The sequence below is a fragment of the Alexandromys fortis genome, unplaced genomic scaffold, assembly GCF_014885135.2.
Source record: "Alexandromys fortis isolate MF-2015 unplaced genomic scaffold, M_Fortis_MF-2015_v1.1 scaffold_18, whole genome shotgun sequence".
Classification (NCBI taxonomy): Eukaryota; Metazoa; Chordata; class Mammalia; order Rodentia; family Cricetidae; genus Alexandromys; species Alexandromys fortis.
This window is the reverse complement of record NW_026067897.1, coordinates 2,666,142-2,679,655: the sequence shown is the minus strand read 5'-3', so window position 1 is coordinate 2,679,655 and position 13,514 is coordinate 2,666,142. Positions and strand designations below refer to the sequence as shown.

Below are 13,514 nucleotides of genomic sequence, written 5' to 3'. Positions count from 1 at the left end.
CTCTCTCTCTCTCTCTCTCTCTCTCTCTCTCTCTCTCTCTCTCTCTCTCTCTCTCTCTCTCTCTCTCTCCAGTGCTGGTGGAGGCACATGTGGCACATGTGGTCATGTGACTAGCTGGTCAATCAGAGAAAACTTCCAGATTTTTACAGAATCATCCCGGGGGAAAGTCCTCTCCTTTTTTTCCTACTGAGCTGGTGGCACACGGTTCAGGAGCTAGCTTGCCACTGCTGGTAAAAAAGCCTGCCTAGCAGAAGACCAGCAAGAGGAAAACCACAACCGCGAAGCAGAAATAAAGATACAGAAAAGATTCTGAAGATTTGGATATGGCTGAGCCTGAGGTCATACCAGCTCCTGGGTGTTTCCATGTTAAAAACTGGCAATTTCCTAACTTTAGTTAAACTATTTTTTTAAACTGAATTAGTCCTAACTGAAGATCCATTCTTGTTTTCCTAACCTCTACCCTTCTTCAGAGAATTTATGCAGAACAATTATTACATAAGCCTTCTTAGGCCACTCTGTGCCTGGGGACTTTTCTTCTCTGATGGTTTCTACAGCCACAGGCTTATTAGTCACTTGGTTCTGGATGTCTTTGCATCATTGAAGTCAAAGTTCTTCAGTCTTCTGCAGGCTTATGACTCACTCACCGATGAGACACTGAGTCCCCACGGGGCACATCAACCCTCAGTCAGCCCTTCTCACATCATTAAAGGTTTATTATTGATTAGCTCCATTTTCTCAAATCCATGCAGAAAATTAAAGAGGAATCCATTGCACTGCACAGATACATAGTGTGCCCTATGAATGTGAAGTCTAGCAGGAGTTCCGTGTTGGTACAATCCACCTTTCATGGTGAATCTACAGCTGAAGAATCGTATCTTTAGGACCTACCTACAGAGAATTAATGAAGGAAGCTGACATATTTTGATTATTCAAAATATTAAGCACTATTCATGGGGATTTACCTTTCTTATTCTTCCCAATTACCGCAAATTTTCTATCCTTACTTAAAAGCAGGGAAATAAGCTGAGGGAGATTAATTCTCCAACAACATCACAGCTCAGAAATGAACCCTAAAATATCCTTTCCTCTTTGTATCCTCAAACACTAGGATGCTCTCTGGCACACAAAGGATGAATCAAAATATCTAGTGTATATGAAAATGAAAAAAACTAGAAAACCCAAGGCTGGCATTTGACCTCTGTGGTTACAGATCTCCATCATACTGTGCATCTTCAAACATGATCATAGAATAATTCCACATTTCCTGTCTTTTTTTCTCAAACTGCTTTGACTATGTCAGTATTGTTTTTTTTTATTATAGAAGAACAATAGAAATAAAGATGAGTAGAAACTCTGAGCAGAGCAACACTCTGCAGAACTGTACCAAATGAGGTGCCCTAGTTAGGTGCTGAGCTTCTTAGTTAGAAGGGACTCTAGATACACACTCTAGTTACAACCTCTGTGCTCTTGAGTTCTGTCTTAGGTGACTCGAGGATAAGTACAATGGATGGAGCAAAGATGCCATCCTGTCTGTGGAATCTCATGAAGACCGTCTAGCATGTGGTAGGAAGAAATGTTTTACTAAGTTAGTTAGTTCTATTAGGTACAACAATACTGTGGGACAATGGTCTTGTTCCCTGTACAGATTTGTTATTTGTATTGCTTTAATAAAATGCTGACTGGCCAGCAGCCAGGCAGGAAGTATAGGTGGGGGCGACCAGTCAAGAGAATTCTGGGAAGAGGAAAGACTCAGTCTGCAGTCATCACCCAGACACAGAGGACTCAAGATGAAAATGCCTTGCTGATAAAAGTACCAAGCCAAGTGGCTAACACAGACAAGAATTATGGACTAATATAAGATGTAATAATTAGTTAATGAGAAAGCCTGAGCTAACAGGCCAACCAGTTTATAATTAATATAGACCTCTGTGTATTTCTCTGGGACTGAATGTCTGTAGGACTGGGTGGGACAGAAACCTCCGTCAACATGACAATTTCATTTCATGCATAAACTAATATCCTCAAGATTATATAAAACTTGGTAATTTGCAGATTATCATATTTCAGAGGTTTATAAAACCATTCAGTGTGATGTAGAATGTCATAAGAAACATGGAAACATTACAGACGTTTGTAGGAACTTACATAAATAAAAGTGATACAAACATTGCAAAGAATGAAGCTCTTACTATGAGGCTTTTGCTAGGTTTTTTTTTGCTAGGCTTTCTCAGAAGTCAGGCCACGAACTCAAGCAGGACTGGAACTTGGAGGCAGGAGCTGATGTAGAGACCATGGAGAGGAGCTGCTTACTGGTTTGTTCCCATGGCTTGATCAGCCTGCTTTGTTATAGAACCCAGGACCACCTGCCGAGGGATGGCACTACCCATAATGGGCTGGGCCTCCCTCATCAACCACTAATTAAGAAAATACCCTACAGCTGGATCTTATGGTGACATTTTCTCAATGGACGTTCCCTCCTTTCACATGACCCTAGCTTGTATCACGTTGACATAAAACTAGCCAGCATATTCTCCCAAATAGAATTCAGAGTGACTGAATGGGAGGGACCAACTTTACTGGAAACGCATGGCTTGAAAGTTGTTTCAAGCAGACAGAGCTCTGCTTATTCATATACAGAGAGATGGGTGATCTGGAGCTGAGTGTCCTACAGACACAAATAAAGGGAGGTTAGGTAGGTAGGGAGGGAGGTAGTAGGTAGTAGGTAGGTAAGCCCTGTGGAAGAGCCTGTGCTTTATCCTGAGGACAACAAGTAGCAAACACAGGTTTGTGAACAACACACAAGCAGGAAGTTAACTCCAGGATAGCCCCCATTGAAGACTTCTATCATGGCATTCCTTACAATGTATAATTAATATCTAACTCAAATTTACTTCCACCTCAAAAACATGAACTTTAACTATGCAATCAGCTGTCTGTCACCCCAGACCCCTGCCTAGGGATCAAATGACTGGAGAAGTCAATTGAAGATGTTGTCTCATTGGCCATGCCTTTCCAGCAACAGAAGCCTCTGCCCATGGGTCAGGTGTAACGTCCAACGGGAGTGGACACTATGGGCCAAGCCTGAGTAAAACCCAGAGTCTATTTGCTGAAACCATGGTAAAATATAAAGATCTAATTAACAATGTAAAGGAGAAATACATACAATCTCTTCAGATTTGTTTGTTTGTCTGTTTGTTTTTTCTAGGCTTGTCTAGCAAAGTCTCAGGGACAGCACTTGGTAAATAATTTCCCCAAACCTGTGAGTTTGACAAGTGGGTACCTTGCTGGAAAAGCGTCCTTGGAGGATGCACACTGTCATCAAATGGCCATCTTAATGTCCTGTATCTTTGCCATCTGCTAAATGTTATCACGGTTTCTTATGACCCTCCTCCGAGTCACTCAAACTGCTACCCTTTCTACCTCAACTCTTTTCCAGATTGACTCACTAGCAGCAGTTGGGGTGACTGCTGGGCAGCATGGGGGTGAGGGACCAGGAGTTAGATTTTCTGATAGGCAGACAGACAGGGAGAGTGGATGTAACCAGGTAATAAAGGCAGTGAATTTACAAGATGGCTGACTTCTTCCCCAACCTAAACTGAGTCAAGAATCAAAGATTTAAAGCAAAGGGCTGCTGGCTTCACCTCCTGCCAGGATGCCCCCTGCCTGAGGACTGGCTCAGCAAGTTCCATTCTGGATCCTGTTTCAACTGGCATGTTTACATAACAGTTGGGAGCCATCCTTTCTGTCTTCCTAAATTAGGGAAGAACCACCCCTCAGAGACTTTAAAAGCTCCAGACCCCAAGGAGAAGTTGAGCTCAGCTCCCCAAGTGTCTTCCCACCCAGCAGAAAGTCTTTTCTTTCCTTTCTTTCTGTTTACCTGATGTATGTGTGTGACTCCTCAGTCTTAATAAAATTCTTTCTTTACTGGCAAAACAAACAAACAAACAAACAAACAAACAAACAAAAAATGAAATAGAACAAAACAAAAATTTGCTCTGTTCCCTGATGTTTCTTCTCTGTCTCTCTCACTCTGTGTGTGTGTGTGTGTGTGTGTGTGTGTGAGAGAGAGAGAGAGAGAGAGAGAGAGAGAGAGAGAGAGAGAGAGAGAGAGAGATTGACTTGAATTTACTGCCTTTATAGGGTGGCACACAAGATCCATGCACAGTAGCAGATGAATGAATGAATGAATGAATGAATGAATGCGTGTAAACAGGAAAGAGATGGAGGCCTGAGACTAGCACTTAACTCCAACCCTAGCTACACATAATTCTCATCAGCTTCAATAAAGAAATCATCATTTTTAAAAGATCTGCATATGGCTGTGTAGAACCATATTGTGGGATGGTATCACTATATTTAAAGAAGTATACTGATCCAGGATACTTGGTATCATTTAAGAAATTGCATGGCAACTTGGTGATGGTGCAAGCCTTTAACCCCAGCACTTGCGAGGCAGAGGCAGGAAGATCTTAGCTAGGTTGAGGCCAGCCTGGAACAAAGTGAGTTCCAGGATAGCTAGGGCTGTTATACAGAGAAACCCTGTCTCTAAAAACAAAAAATAAAATAAAATTTGCACGGCATGAATTTTTAATGAAAAGTCTTACACATATGACACATCCCATATTCCTTTAATTCTTTCAAAAGCTACAAATAAAGGTCAATTCAATTTCTTTAGTTTTCAACACGGAACAGCGACAGTAACACAAAATCTGAAAGACTGCTTTTTTTATGTGTGAAGCACCAATGCCAAGCATGCAGAACTTAAACTAGGGTTGTCGTAAGGTCATCTTGGACAGACCCTCTGGGTGCTGTGCTGGTAACTGCTCCATCAGAGGAAGAGGGGGTAAGGTGTTGAGAGGGACAGGCTCACGACTAAGAGTAGGGATTAGGACGAAGACTAACATTTGACAATATTTACTAAGGACTTCCAGAGAGTCAGCCACCATCCTGACAAGCTTCCGTGCGTTATCTCAGTCTCTCATGGGCACGTAGCAGAGCCACAACTTTTGCTCCATTTTATGGATAAAGAAGCTAAGCAAGATATCCAGGTCACATAAGACAGTAGAACAAAGATAGGAATTCAGTTCATTTGACTACAGGTCATGAGCTTAACACCATGCCGCCTTCCTCTGGGCTCTAGTAGGAAGAGAGCCAATAGCTAACATGAATTTCACATGCATATAAGGTTGGGTTCAGCTTTGGGAGTAAATGCTATGCCCGGAGTACTCCAGGGTCTGATGTCATAGCCAGGCCTGACTGCTGAGCAGTTAGTGGCCATTTATTGGGTTCGGAAGTTTGAATCTGGATTTCCTTCTGTGATACCCATTAAGCCCTGCTATGTAAAAATCAGAATCTTCATGATTTTCTACTTCTGCAAGAAAAGTAACACATTTGTGAGTGTGAAACTGCTTTACATATCAGAAAGAAAGTACTAAAGAAATAGAAAATGTGTTTTCCCTTGTTTTGTTAAAAATAAGTCATTAGAGTCAGAATCTGTACTGGAGTTCTTCTCACACTCTCTGGACGCGAGCCGCTCCTAACAGGGTCCTTCTTCGGGCACAGACTAAACGACTCATTGCTCATAGAGGTGGCTTTGGCTTCCAGGGTGGCACAGGCTACTTGAGAGTCCTTCAAACTGTCTTACTCTGCTTCATGTCCATTTTAAGAAACGAGTAAGAAATTATGAAATAAATATCAACCTTATACCAATTATATCAATTTCTGGGCATAAATTTTAATCTTTCCATTTTAATTGGGGCCACATCCTTGATTACAAGTAAGAAGGGTTTGCAGGCTCCTTAGGGTTGAAGGATAACTGTCAGGGAAGATCACACCTCTCTGAAAACATAGACCTATCTCGGGTTCTGAGGGCGGTATGCGAACACCTCACCTCTCTGTAAAGAAGCCCCACCTACTGAACCCTGGTTTTAGTCTCTACCTAGCTTATTTTCATGAGAGGATCAAATGAACCAAGCTTTGGAGGATAAACTTGAAAGGCTATTTATTTTTTTATCAATTTTCATACAATTAAATCCATATTCACTGACTACAACCCAATGTAGTCATCAGAATATAAAATAGTATGTGAACCATTACCCAGGATTTTCTTAGCCAATGCTGTTTTCTGGAGATTTGCTAGCCATACATTTATACATTTTTTGGCTTTCCTATAAAATACTTAACACATTAAATAAATGTAGTTTATCATGTATTGCAAAAACAGACCACCAGACCTTTGTGGACTGGTGTTACAACTACAACTAAGAGTCATGTATTTGCACACTAGAATATACACAAACACATCTGTATATAGACCAGAAGAAGTCAATTTAGAGTTAGAAAAGTCTTGATTACTATGCTGGTTCTGCTATTAGCGTGAGATGCAACTCAAAGACAGTTGCCTAACTCTTCTAGCTTCATTTGGTCCATTAAAAATGAAACTATGGCTACAAATACGCGCTGTTATTACCTAGATTGAAATTAATGCGGCACTGCTGGGGGAGGATTGTCATCAATAATAACGGCATACTCACAAAGCCGTGGACCTTACTTGCAACAGTTCTGAGATATGCAAAATGAGCTGACTGGTCAAACAGTGGCAAGTCTATCACGGAGGTCACCTATCACTTTCTGATTGGGTTTGGATTGGGTTTGACACACGGTACTATAGATACGATCGGTAGCCCATGGCTGGGACAGGGAGTCACAGACCTTAGTAAGGAAGCTACCATTGCTGTTTTGCTGTAGAGATGCGGTATGTCTATCAAATTACCTTCTAAATAACAATGTCAGACACACAGAAGAGTTCTGCCATCCACTGTGGTCAAGGAAGCATCTTTGTCTTTTGTCAGCAGTGACTCTAAGAGGTTAAAGTACGGAGTATAAATGACTTTTGCAGCCCACTCCTAAGTGAGACATCTATACTATGCTCCTCCTCCAAGGCTCAGGGAACATTAGTGAGCAAGTGGAAAGAAAAAGAATGAGAAGAATTAGAGGAAGATGGGGGAGGGGCAGCACTGAACCCTGACTTTTGAGCGTCGCACGTCTGCTCTACTGACCTCGCAGCTGGTGTAGCGATACCCACAGGTCTGCACAAGATTGGACCTGCCAATACCTTGCTGTGGAACTGGGAAGGCGGGGCTTCACGTTTCCTTGAGAATGTGTAGGCAGTTGATAATTGACGGAGGAAAAACATTTTCTTCATGAATGGTCCTGTGAGCAATCCTAATGAAACTCATTAGGTCACCAAAGGTAAAGAAAAAGGCGCAAAAGAAGAAGAGGGGGAACTGGGAAGAGGTAGAGAAAGGGTGAGCGAGGGAGGCGAGGTTGTGTGTGTGTGTGAATATGAAATTCGATATAATGAAATCCATTACTGTGTATACATAATGTGTAATGATAAAAGTAAAATGCTTCAAAAGCATAATCTCATTTAGTTCTCAAGGCAACTTGGTGACAGAATGCTATCATTTACCCATTTCACAGACGAGGAAACACAGGGAGCGTGAGTGCCTTGTTCAGTATCGTGCGGCTAGAGTAGGAAACAAGGCACTGAATCTCTATTTCTCAAATTCTCATTTTCCTACAACTTTAAACACCTATGTTGGACTTTCAGACTGATTTAAGACAATGTATATGAAGAACTTAGGGCTGGTCCTAGGCTGTAATAGTCAACCATACATTTTAGTCACTATTAATAATTAGTAAAAAAATAGCTATAAGCAGGGTGAATCTTGATTAAATAAATCCATATGATTCCATTTCTTATTCAGGCTTCAAGGTCAAATTGTTGATGACGCCCTTCTTACAATTCTTCATAGGTTTACTGAGCACCTATGTCACGGCAGGCACTTGGCTCAGACTCTCGGACCTCAGACAGCTCTGCCCTCACAGACTAGAATAACTAAAAGCCAGAGAACGACAGGGCTGTTCGGTGGGAGGCAGGCATCATACTGGGTCACAAATGCTGTTTATCTACCCTATTAGCTGACGGGCACAGTCGTGGATTTGAGCAAGTGTGTGTCTACACAAGAGGAACTGGATGTCACCCCTCACCACTAGGAGCCTTTCGCTTTGCCTTTTACTAAGCTAAAGAAAATCTCTTGGCCCAGACACAGAGCAGTAAACACCGTATGATCTTAGTTATATGTAGAATCTGAGAAATGTCAAACCCATAGAGACAGAGAGTAGAGTGGCAGTTGCCAGCTGCTGGGTGTAGGAGAAATGGGGTGACATTCTTAGAAGGATACAAACTTCCCGTCATAAAACCAGCAAGTTCTGGGGACCTGCTGTGTGACGAATGTGTTAATCAATTTGTGGTAACTATTTCACAATGAATGCATACAGCCCAACATCATGTTATATACCATTAATACACACAATCAACTATTTTGTTAATTAAATATCCTTAAGTAAAAATTAGATGTAAAATAATTTTTACAAGATTGAAAAATGTCAGTATACTGTTTCCATTTTCTTTCCGGCCGTGGGTGAGGAAGCTCCTCCAGAGTTCCGCATTTCCGAGTTTAATTTTGGGCTTTAGTGATCAAAGCCCTGGTGTCTCCCCTAAGCAACACTACTTTCAAGTCTATCTCTCTGCTTAGGATCCTAGCCTGTGATTTCGAAACAACAACCAGACCAAAAACTCTCTTTACAGCTAATCCCTAATCGTGTACTTTCTCCCATTTACCCAGCAACTTCTCTCTTATGTCAGAAGGCGTCCAAATGCTAATTCTGTCCTCTGGCAGCTGACTCATTCTGCTTACTGCTTCTCATTCCTTTCGTTACCTCAGCACCAATTAAGCTGTCCACAAGGGTTTCCATCACATGAGTCTGTTACCAAGAGAGTATACACAGAAGAGCTGCTGATTTCCAACGAGAGATCTTATGATACAAAAAGATGGCTATTTTTTTATCTCCTTATTTACACCAGACCACCCCCCCCTTTTTCTTTTCTTTTTCAATTCAGCATGGCTGGTAAAGAGCCCTTTGTTTCCTCCCCACCAAGTCCTCCTATAGGAGACAATACTGCAATGTCACCAGTTGCTTCATATTGCCAAAGCATCGCCACACAACAGAGCTCACAACTTGGAAACTGAGTTGCTACTGTGTATGAGGCACCACCCCAGAGGTCTGACGTTGTCTCATGTGCTATTGACGGTGATTCCTGGCATCCATGGAGTCATGAGGTAGGATAACTGTAATTTAGGCCCAGAACTGCGAGGCTCCAAGCATGCCCCAACTTTATACCAAGAGTCAGGGTGAAGAATAAGGCAGAGAGAAGGCAGAGAGGAGTGAACAGATCAAAGCAGCGTATCCTGGCAGAGTATCTTCACTAGGAACTTATTTAACAAATACTCACTAGTGTAAAGGTGCGTGCTAGGCATAGTGTTGATGCACAAGATAGAGTTTTGCACTAGAGAAGCAAGTGTGGCTAAGCAAACTGGAATCTCAATCAACTTTAGCCCTCCACTACAATGATCTATATATGCAGAAGAGTTAGGAACTCAGAGAGAGGGTGGGGTCCCTGCAGCCTAGGGAAGAGTTAGGAACTCAGAGAGAGGGTGGGGTCCCTGCAGTATAGGGAAGAGTTAGATAGGAGGCCTTTTGTGCAAGACAATATGCAAGACGTGGACATTCTCAAGGTCCCTAGAGTGGAAAGTCATAATAACCACGATTACTCAGGCCTGTGTCATGGAGGTGTGAGTAAGGAGAAACACTCAGGAAACTGTATATTTCAGAGGACTGCAGGATAAATGCAGGTAAAGACTGAGAGAGATAAGAGCAGGGAGAAGGAGGTTTCATCACGTGGTAAAAGCAGACGTGAGAAAGGAGGAGGGAACAGAAAGGAATCATGTTAGGGGGAGGGGCTGGTGGTAGTAAGGGATGGGTGGAACAGGTAACTTCTCTGTGTACCATAAAATATGGGGGCACCATCAGCCTCTAAATTCATTCATGGGAATTGATTTGTCGGATGGTTTTTGCCATGAATATGGGTTGTGGTAACTGGGTTTTACCATGATTGTGGAGTATGATAGTTTTGATAGAGAGCAGGAAGATGGACAGAAAGGTAAAAATTACCAGGCCTTACCAGAATCTGGAGATCCAAGTAAACAAAGGCACAACCTGAGAGAGAAGGGGCTTCAGGTGAGAGGGGTCAGGTCTGTCTGTCAGTACAGCAGACCAGAGCATAGACGAATGTGCTACCCGACCCCGGCACCCCTGGGGCTGGGTACTAAGCAGAGGGTTAAAGGTCAGATATGAAAGCCTCCTCACTTCCATGTTCAAGAGTAATGAGACCACACAAGTGAATAAAGATGCCCTGAACTGGCGATATAACAATCGCTGCAATATTGCTTGAAGAAAGGGATTTATGGTCTCAGACTCGGGTGCTTTCCCAGAGCTCCCTGGATGCTGAGAACTAAGGTACACAGTGCAAAAAAGCTCTTCTGGGTCTGGATGCTTAAGGGAGATCTAGATAACATGATTTAATAGTCATTTCTGTCAGCGTTCTTTTCTTGGAGATGAGAAGTGAAATTCCCAGAAAGCGAAGGAAGCCTTTGTACCCTAAAAACCATCAAGCCACTCTTACCAGTAATGTAACTCCGGCGAAGCACTTCCCTAGAACAAACTTAACAAGCTCCGCTTCTGTGGAAGGAGACTTCTAGTGAACTCAAGGAGTGAAATCTACCTATGAGCTCATAGTTGGACTTAGCAGAGCCGCCTCTAGATTTTCAGGGCAGACTTTTATATCTGGTTTGCCGTCTCTTCCTTCTCTGTCTCTGTGGATGAGAGTTTCCCATGCCTCAGATACAGCAGTAAGCCATACTGTTTCCAGGCAGCCGTCCCACAGTGCCCTTGGAACGCCTTAGGCCACCGTGAGATTAGTGTGCCTAGATGCTGGTACCAAGCAGATTTATGTTCAAGGCACTCTAGCTTAGAACTCTTAAGACACAACAGACAAAGCACACAGCTCAGTGCACTCAGTCAATCGAAGCGATTATTTCTCTATTTTCCCCAAGCATTACAGGGGAAAAAAATCACAGCCCATATATGACAGGACTCCTTACTTCAAAAGCATAAATTCCATCTTGCTGTCAAACTTGAATTCACCTGCCTCTTTTCATGAGTATCTGGAGCCATAACTTGATGAAAATGATAACTATTGATGAATTATATTTTATAGGTCAATTTCAAGGACTTTCAACATCTTTGTTCTTTATAAGATAGTCTAAAATATAATGAATTAATTAAATAGAAATTGTATAAATTTGGTCTTACCATTTTTGTCTGCTCTCCTCAGTATCTGGAAAGAAAAGAAGAAAACATTTATTATCTTTTTTTCCCCTATGCTGGGACTCTAACTCAGTGGTAAAGTACTTGCCTAGCATATGTGAGGCCCGAGATTCAATCCCCAGGATTGGCAGGGTGAAGAAAGAACATCTTTAGTTCCTAAACATTGCAATGCATGCTATATTCACACACAATTAATCTATCACAAAGCAAATGAAACTCTAATGTTAAATGAATGTTTTCAACTGAGATCTTCATTTTTAAATATTCTCCTACCTGGAAGCAGCTCAAATGTCCATCCATAGGCAAACTGATGACCAAAATCTATGATCAGTACAAAAAAAGAGCTAGTGGGCAATTTACAAAGAATCTGCTATCAAAAATATCTTGCATGTAAATATTTGGATGAATCTCAAAGTAATTATGTTGAATAGAAAACTGAGACACAAAAAATGCCTGGGTATAAGTCCAGTTTTTAAATGAATGATATTACTTAGCGACATACAGTAGACCAAAAGCTGTCTAACAGTAGTCAAGGCCGAGAGCTATGGATGATAAAAGTATGTAAGAAAACCATTGAGGATACAAATATCAAATTATCTCAGATGCGATTGTTTCATTGCAGAGAGCAGGAGTGCTCACAGGTAAGCACTAGAGAAATCAGGTTGTTTCCTCCATGAAGGAAAGGTGTACCTGTTTTCCACCCAGAAGGTTGGGAGTGGAAGTCGCGAATGATCTGGTGACCTTTGCTACCTGTAGAGTCAGACCTCACCCCAAATCCCCAGACTGTTTATCCCAGGCTCTCCCTCGCTAGGCCTGTTTATTTGGCTTTGTTTCTAAGTCAAGGGAACCCATAGTTAGGGGAGATATCACCTGTTCTTTACAGGCTGCTCACCTCTAATGCTACATCTGTCAGAGACCACACCAGCTCCTATGCCCTTAGGCAAGAGGTCTTCACGGGAGAGGTCACAAGTGCTTTGCAAAGATGTAGCCACATCTTAAGCTTTATTGTGTACGTGGGATTGGAATATTGTTACCAGGAAACATTTATCCAAAATTGTACTGCACTTAAATATGTCTAAAATAAACTGCCCTGATGAACTTTTCATCTTGGCTAAGTCACGCTGAACCGAGTTTTCATTCTTGCCTCTCTGCAGAATATTTTGCTGCCAACCGTGATGCTCGCAGTGACTCACAGGGACTCACATATTTCATTGTTAAAGTTCAACACATCTATATCTTAAATGTATACACATTAATGTCAGTTAATTGTTATCTCAATAAAATGGGACATAAAACCAGAAAAGTAACAAATGGTTGGCAAATAGGAGCCCCACATATCTATACTGTGTCCTACTTGGATATAGTGATAGTGTTATCTTATAACCTCTCTAAAGTGTTTTGATGCACTGCAATTGTTTGGCCATCTGGTACCCAATACTCAATGGTAAAGATTTCTAATTATTCCCTGAGAAACTAGTCTTTCCTCTATTCTTGGTGTCTGTGTCTAAGGGCAGGGTAGAGTGTGCAGGCCTGAATATCTCTCTGCCAATACCATTTGATGGGTGTAGAGCTCCTGAGGGCTAAACAATAGTCCATACAGTTAGGAGAAAGACACTTTTTAATTGCTTTTGGATTTAAACCTGGAAAGATACAGGCAAGGTGCTGCCCTTGGACAGTGTGTCATCAAATACGCTGCGGGTTGAACTGTCTTCTCCTGAAACCAGGTGTTGAAGTTTTAGCTTCTTCGTGGCTGTGAATGTGACCTTATTTGGAATTGGATCCTTCATGAGGTATTGGCCCTGATGGATGACCTTATAAAGAGACAGAGATTCAGAGACACAGACGTGGAAGAGGGCTCATGACAGTGAGGTCCTGGATTCTAGATGATGGGAGCCCACAGCTGCCACCAAAAGCTAACAGAGTGGCACAGAAGATCTGCACTCTGCAGCCTTGGGAGGAGCCACTTCCTGCCGCACCTTCTCTATACCCTACTGGGCCTCACAACCCTGAGGTCTTAGGAGTTCTTACGTGCAAGCCACCCCATCTGTGGGAGTTGCTATGGCCCCCTTTTGAACTGAATATAATTTATAACTTGAAATGAATCAACACTCCAGAAAGTTGTGTTGTGAGGTTCAGAAAAGCCAATGGCACTCTCTGTATCCCTGGCTAGACCCTAAGGAGACAACCCCAGCTACATTGTAAGAGATCAATACACTATAAAC

General features: G+C 42.1%; 1 protein-coding gene across 3 annotated transcripts in view; it reads right to left on the bottom strand.

The window, feature by feature from the left end:
• Necab1 (N-terminal EF-hand calcium binding protein 1) overlaps positions 1–13,514 on the bottom strand; it is a 178,790-nt gene that overhangs the window by 122,063 nt on the left and 43,213 nt on the right. For all 3 annotated transcript variants that reach the window (XM_050165608.1, XM_050165598.1, XM_050165589.1), the window contains one exon: positions 11,278–11,302. In XM_050165608.1, coding sequence (XP_050021565.1) covers positions 11,278–11,302 — 25 coding nt within the window. The remainder of the gene's footprint in view (positions 1–11,277; positions 11,303–13,514) is intronic.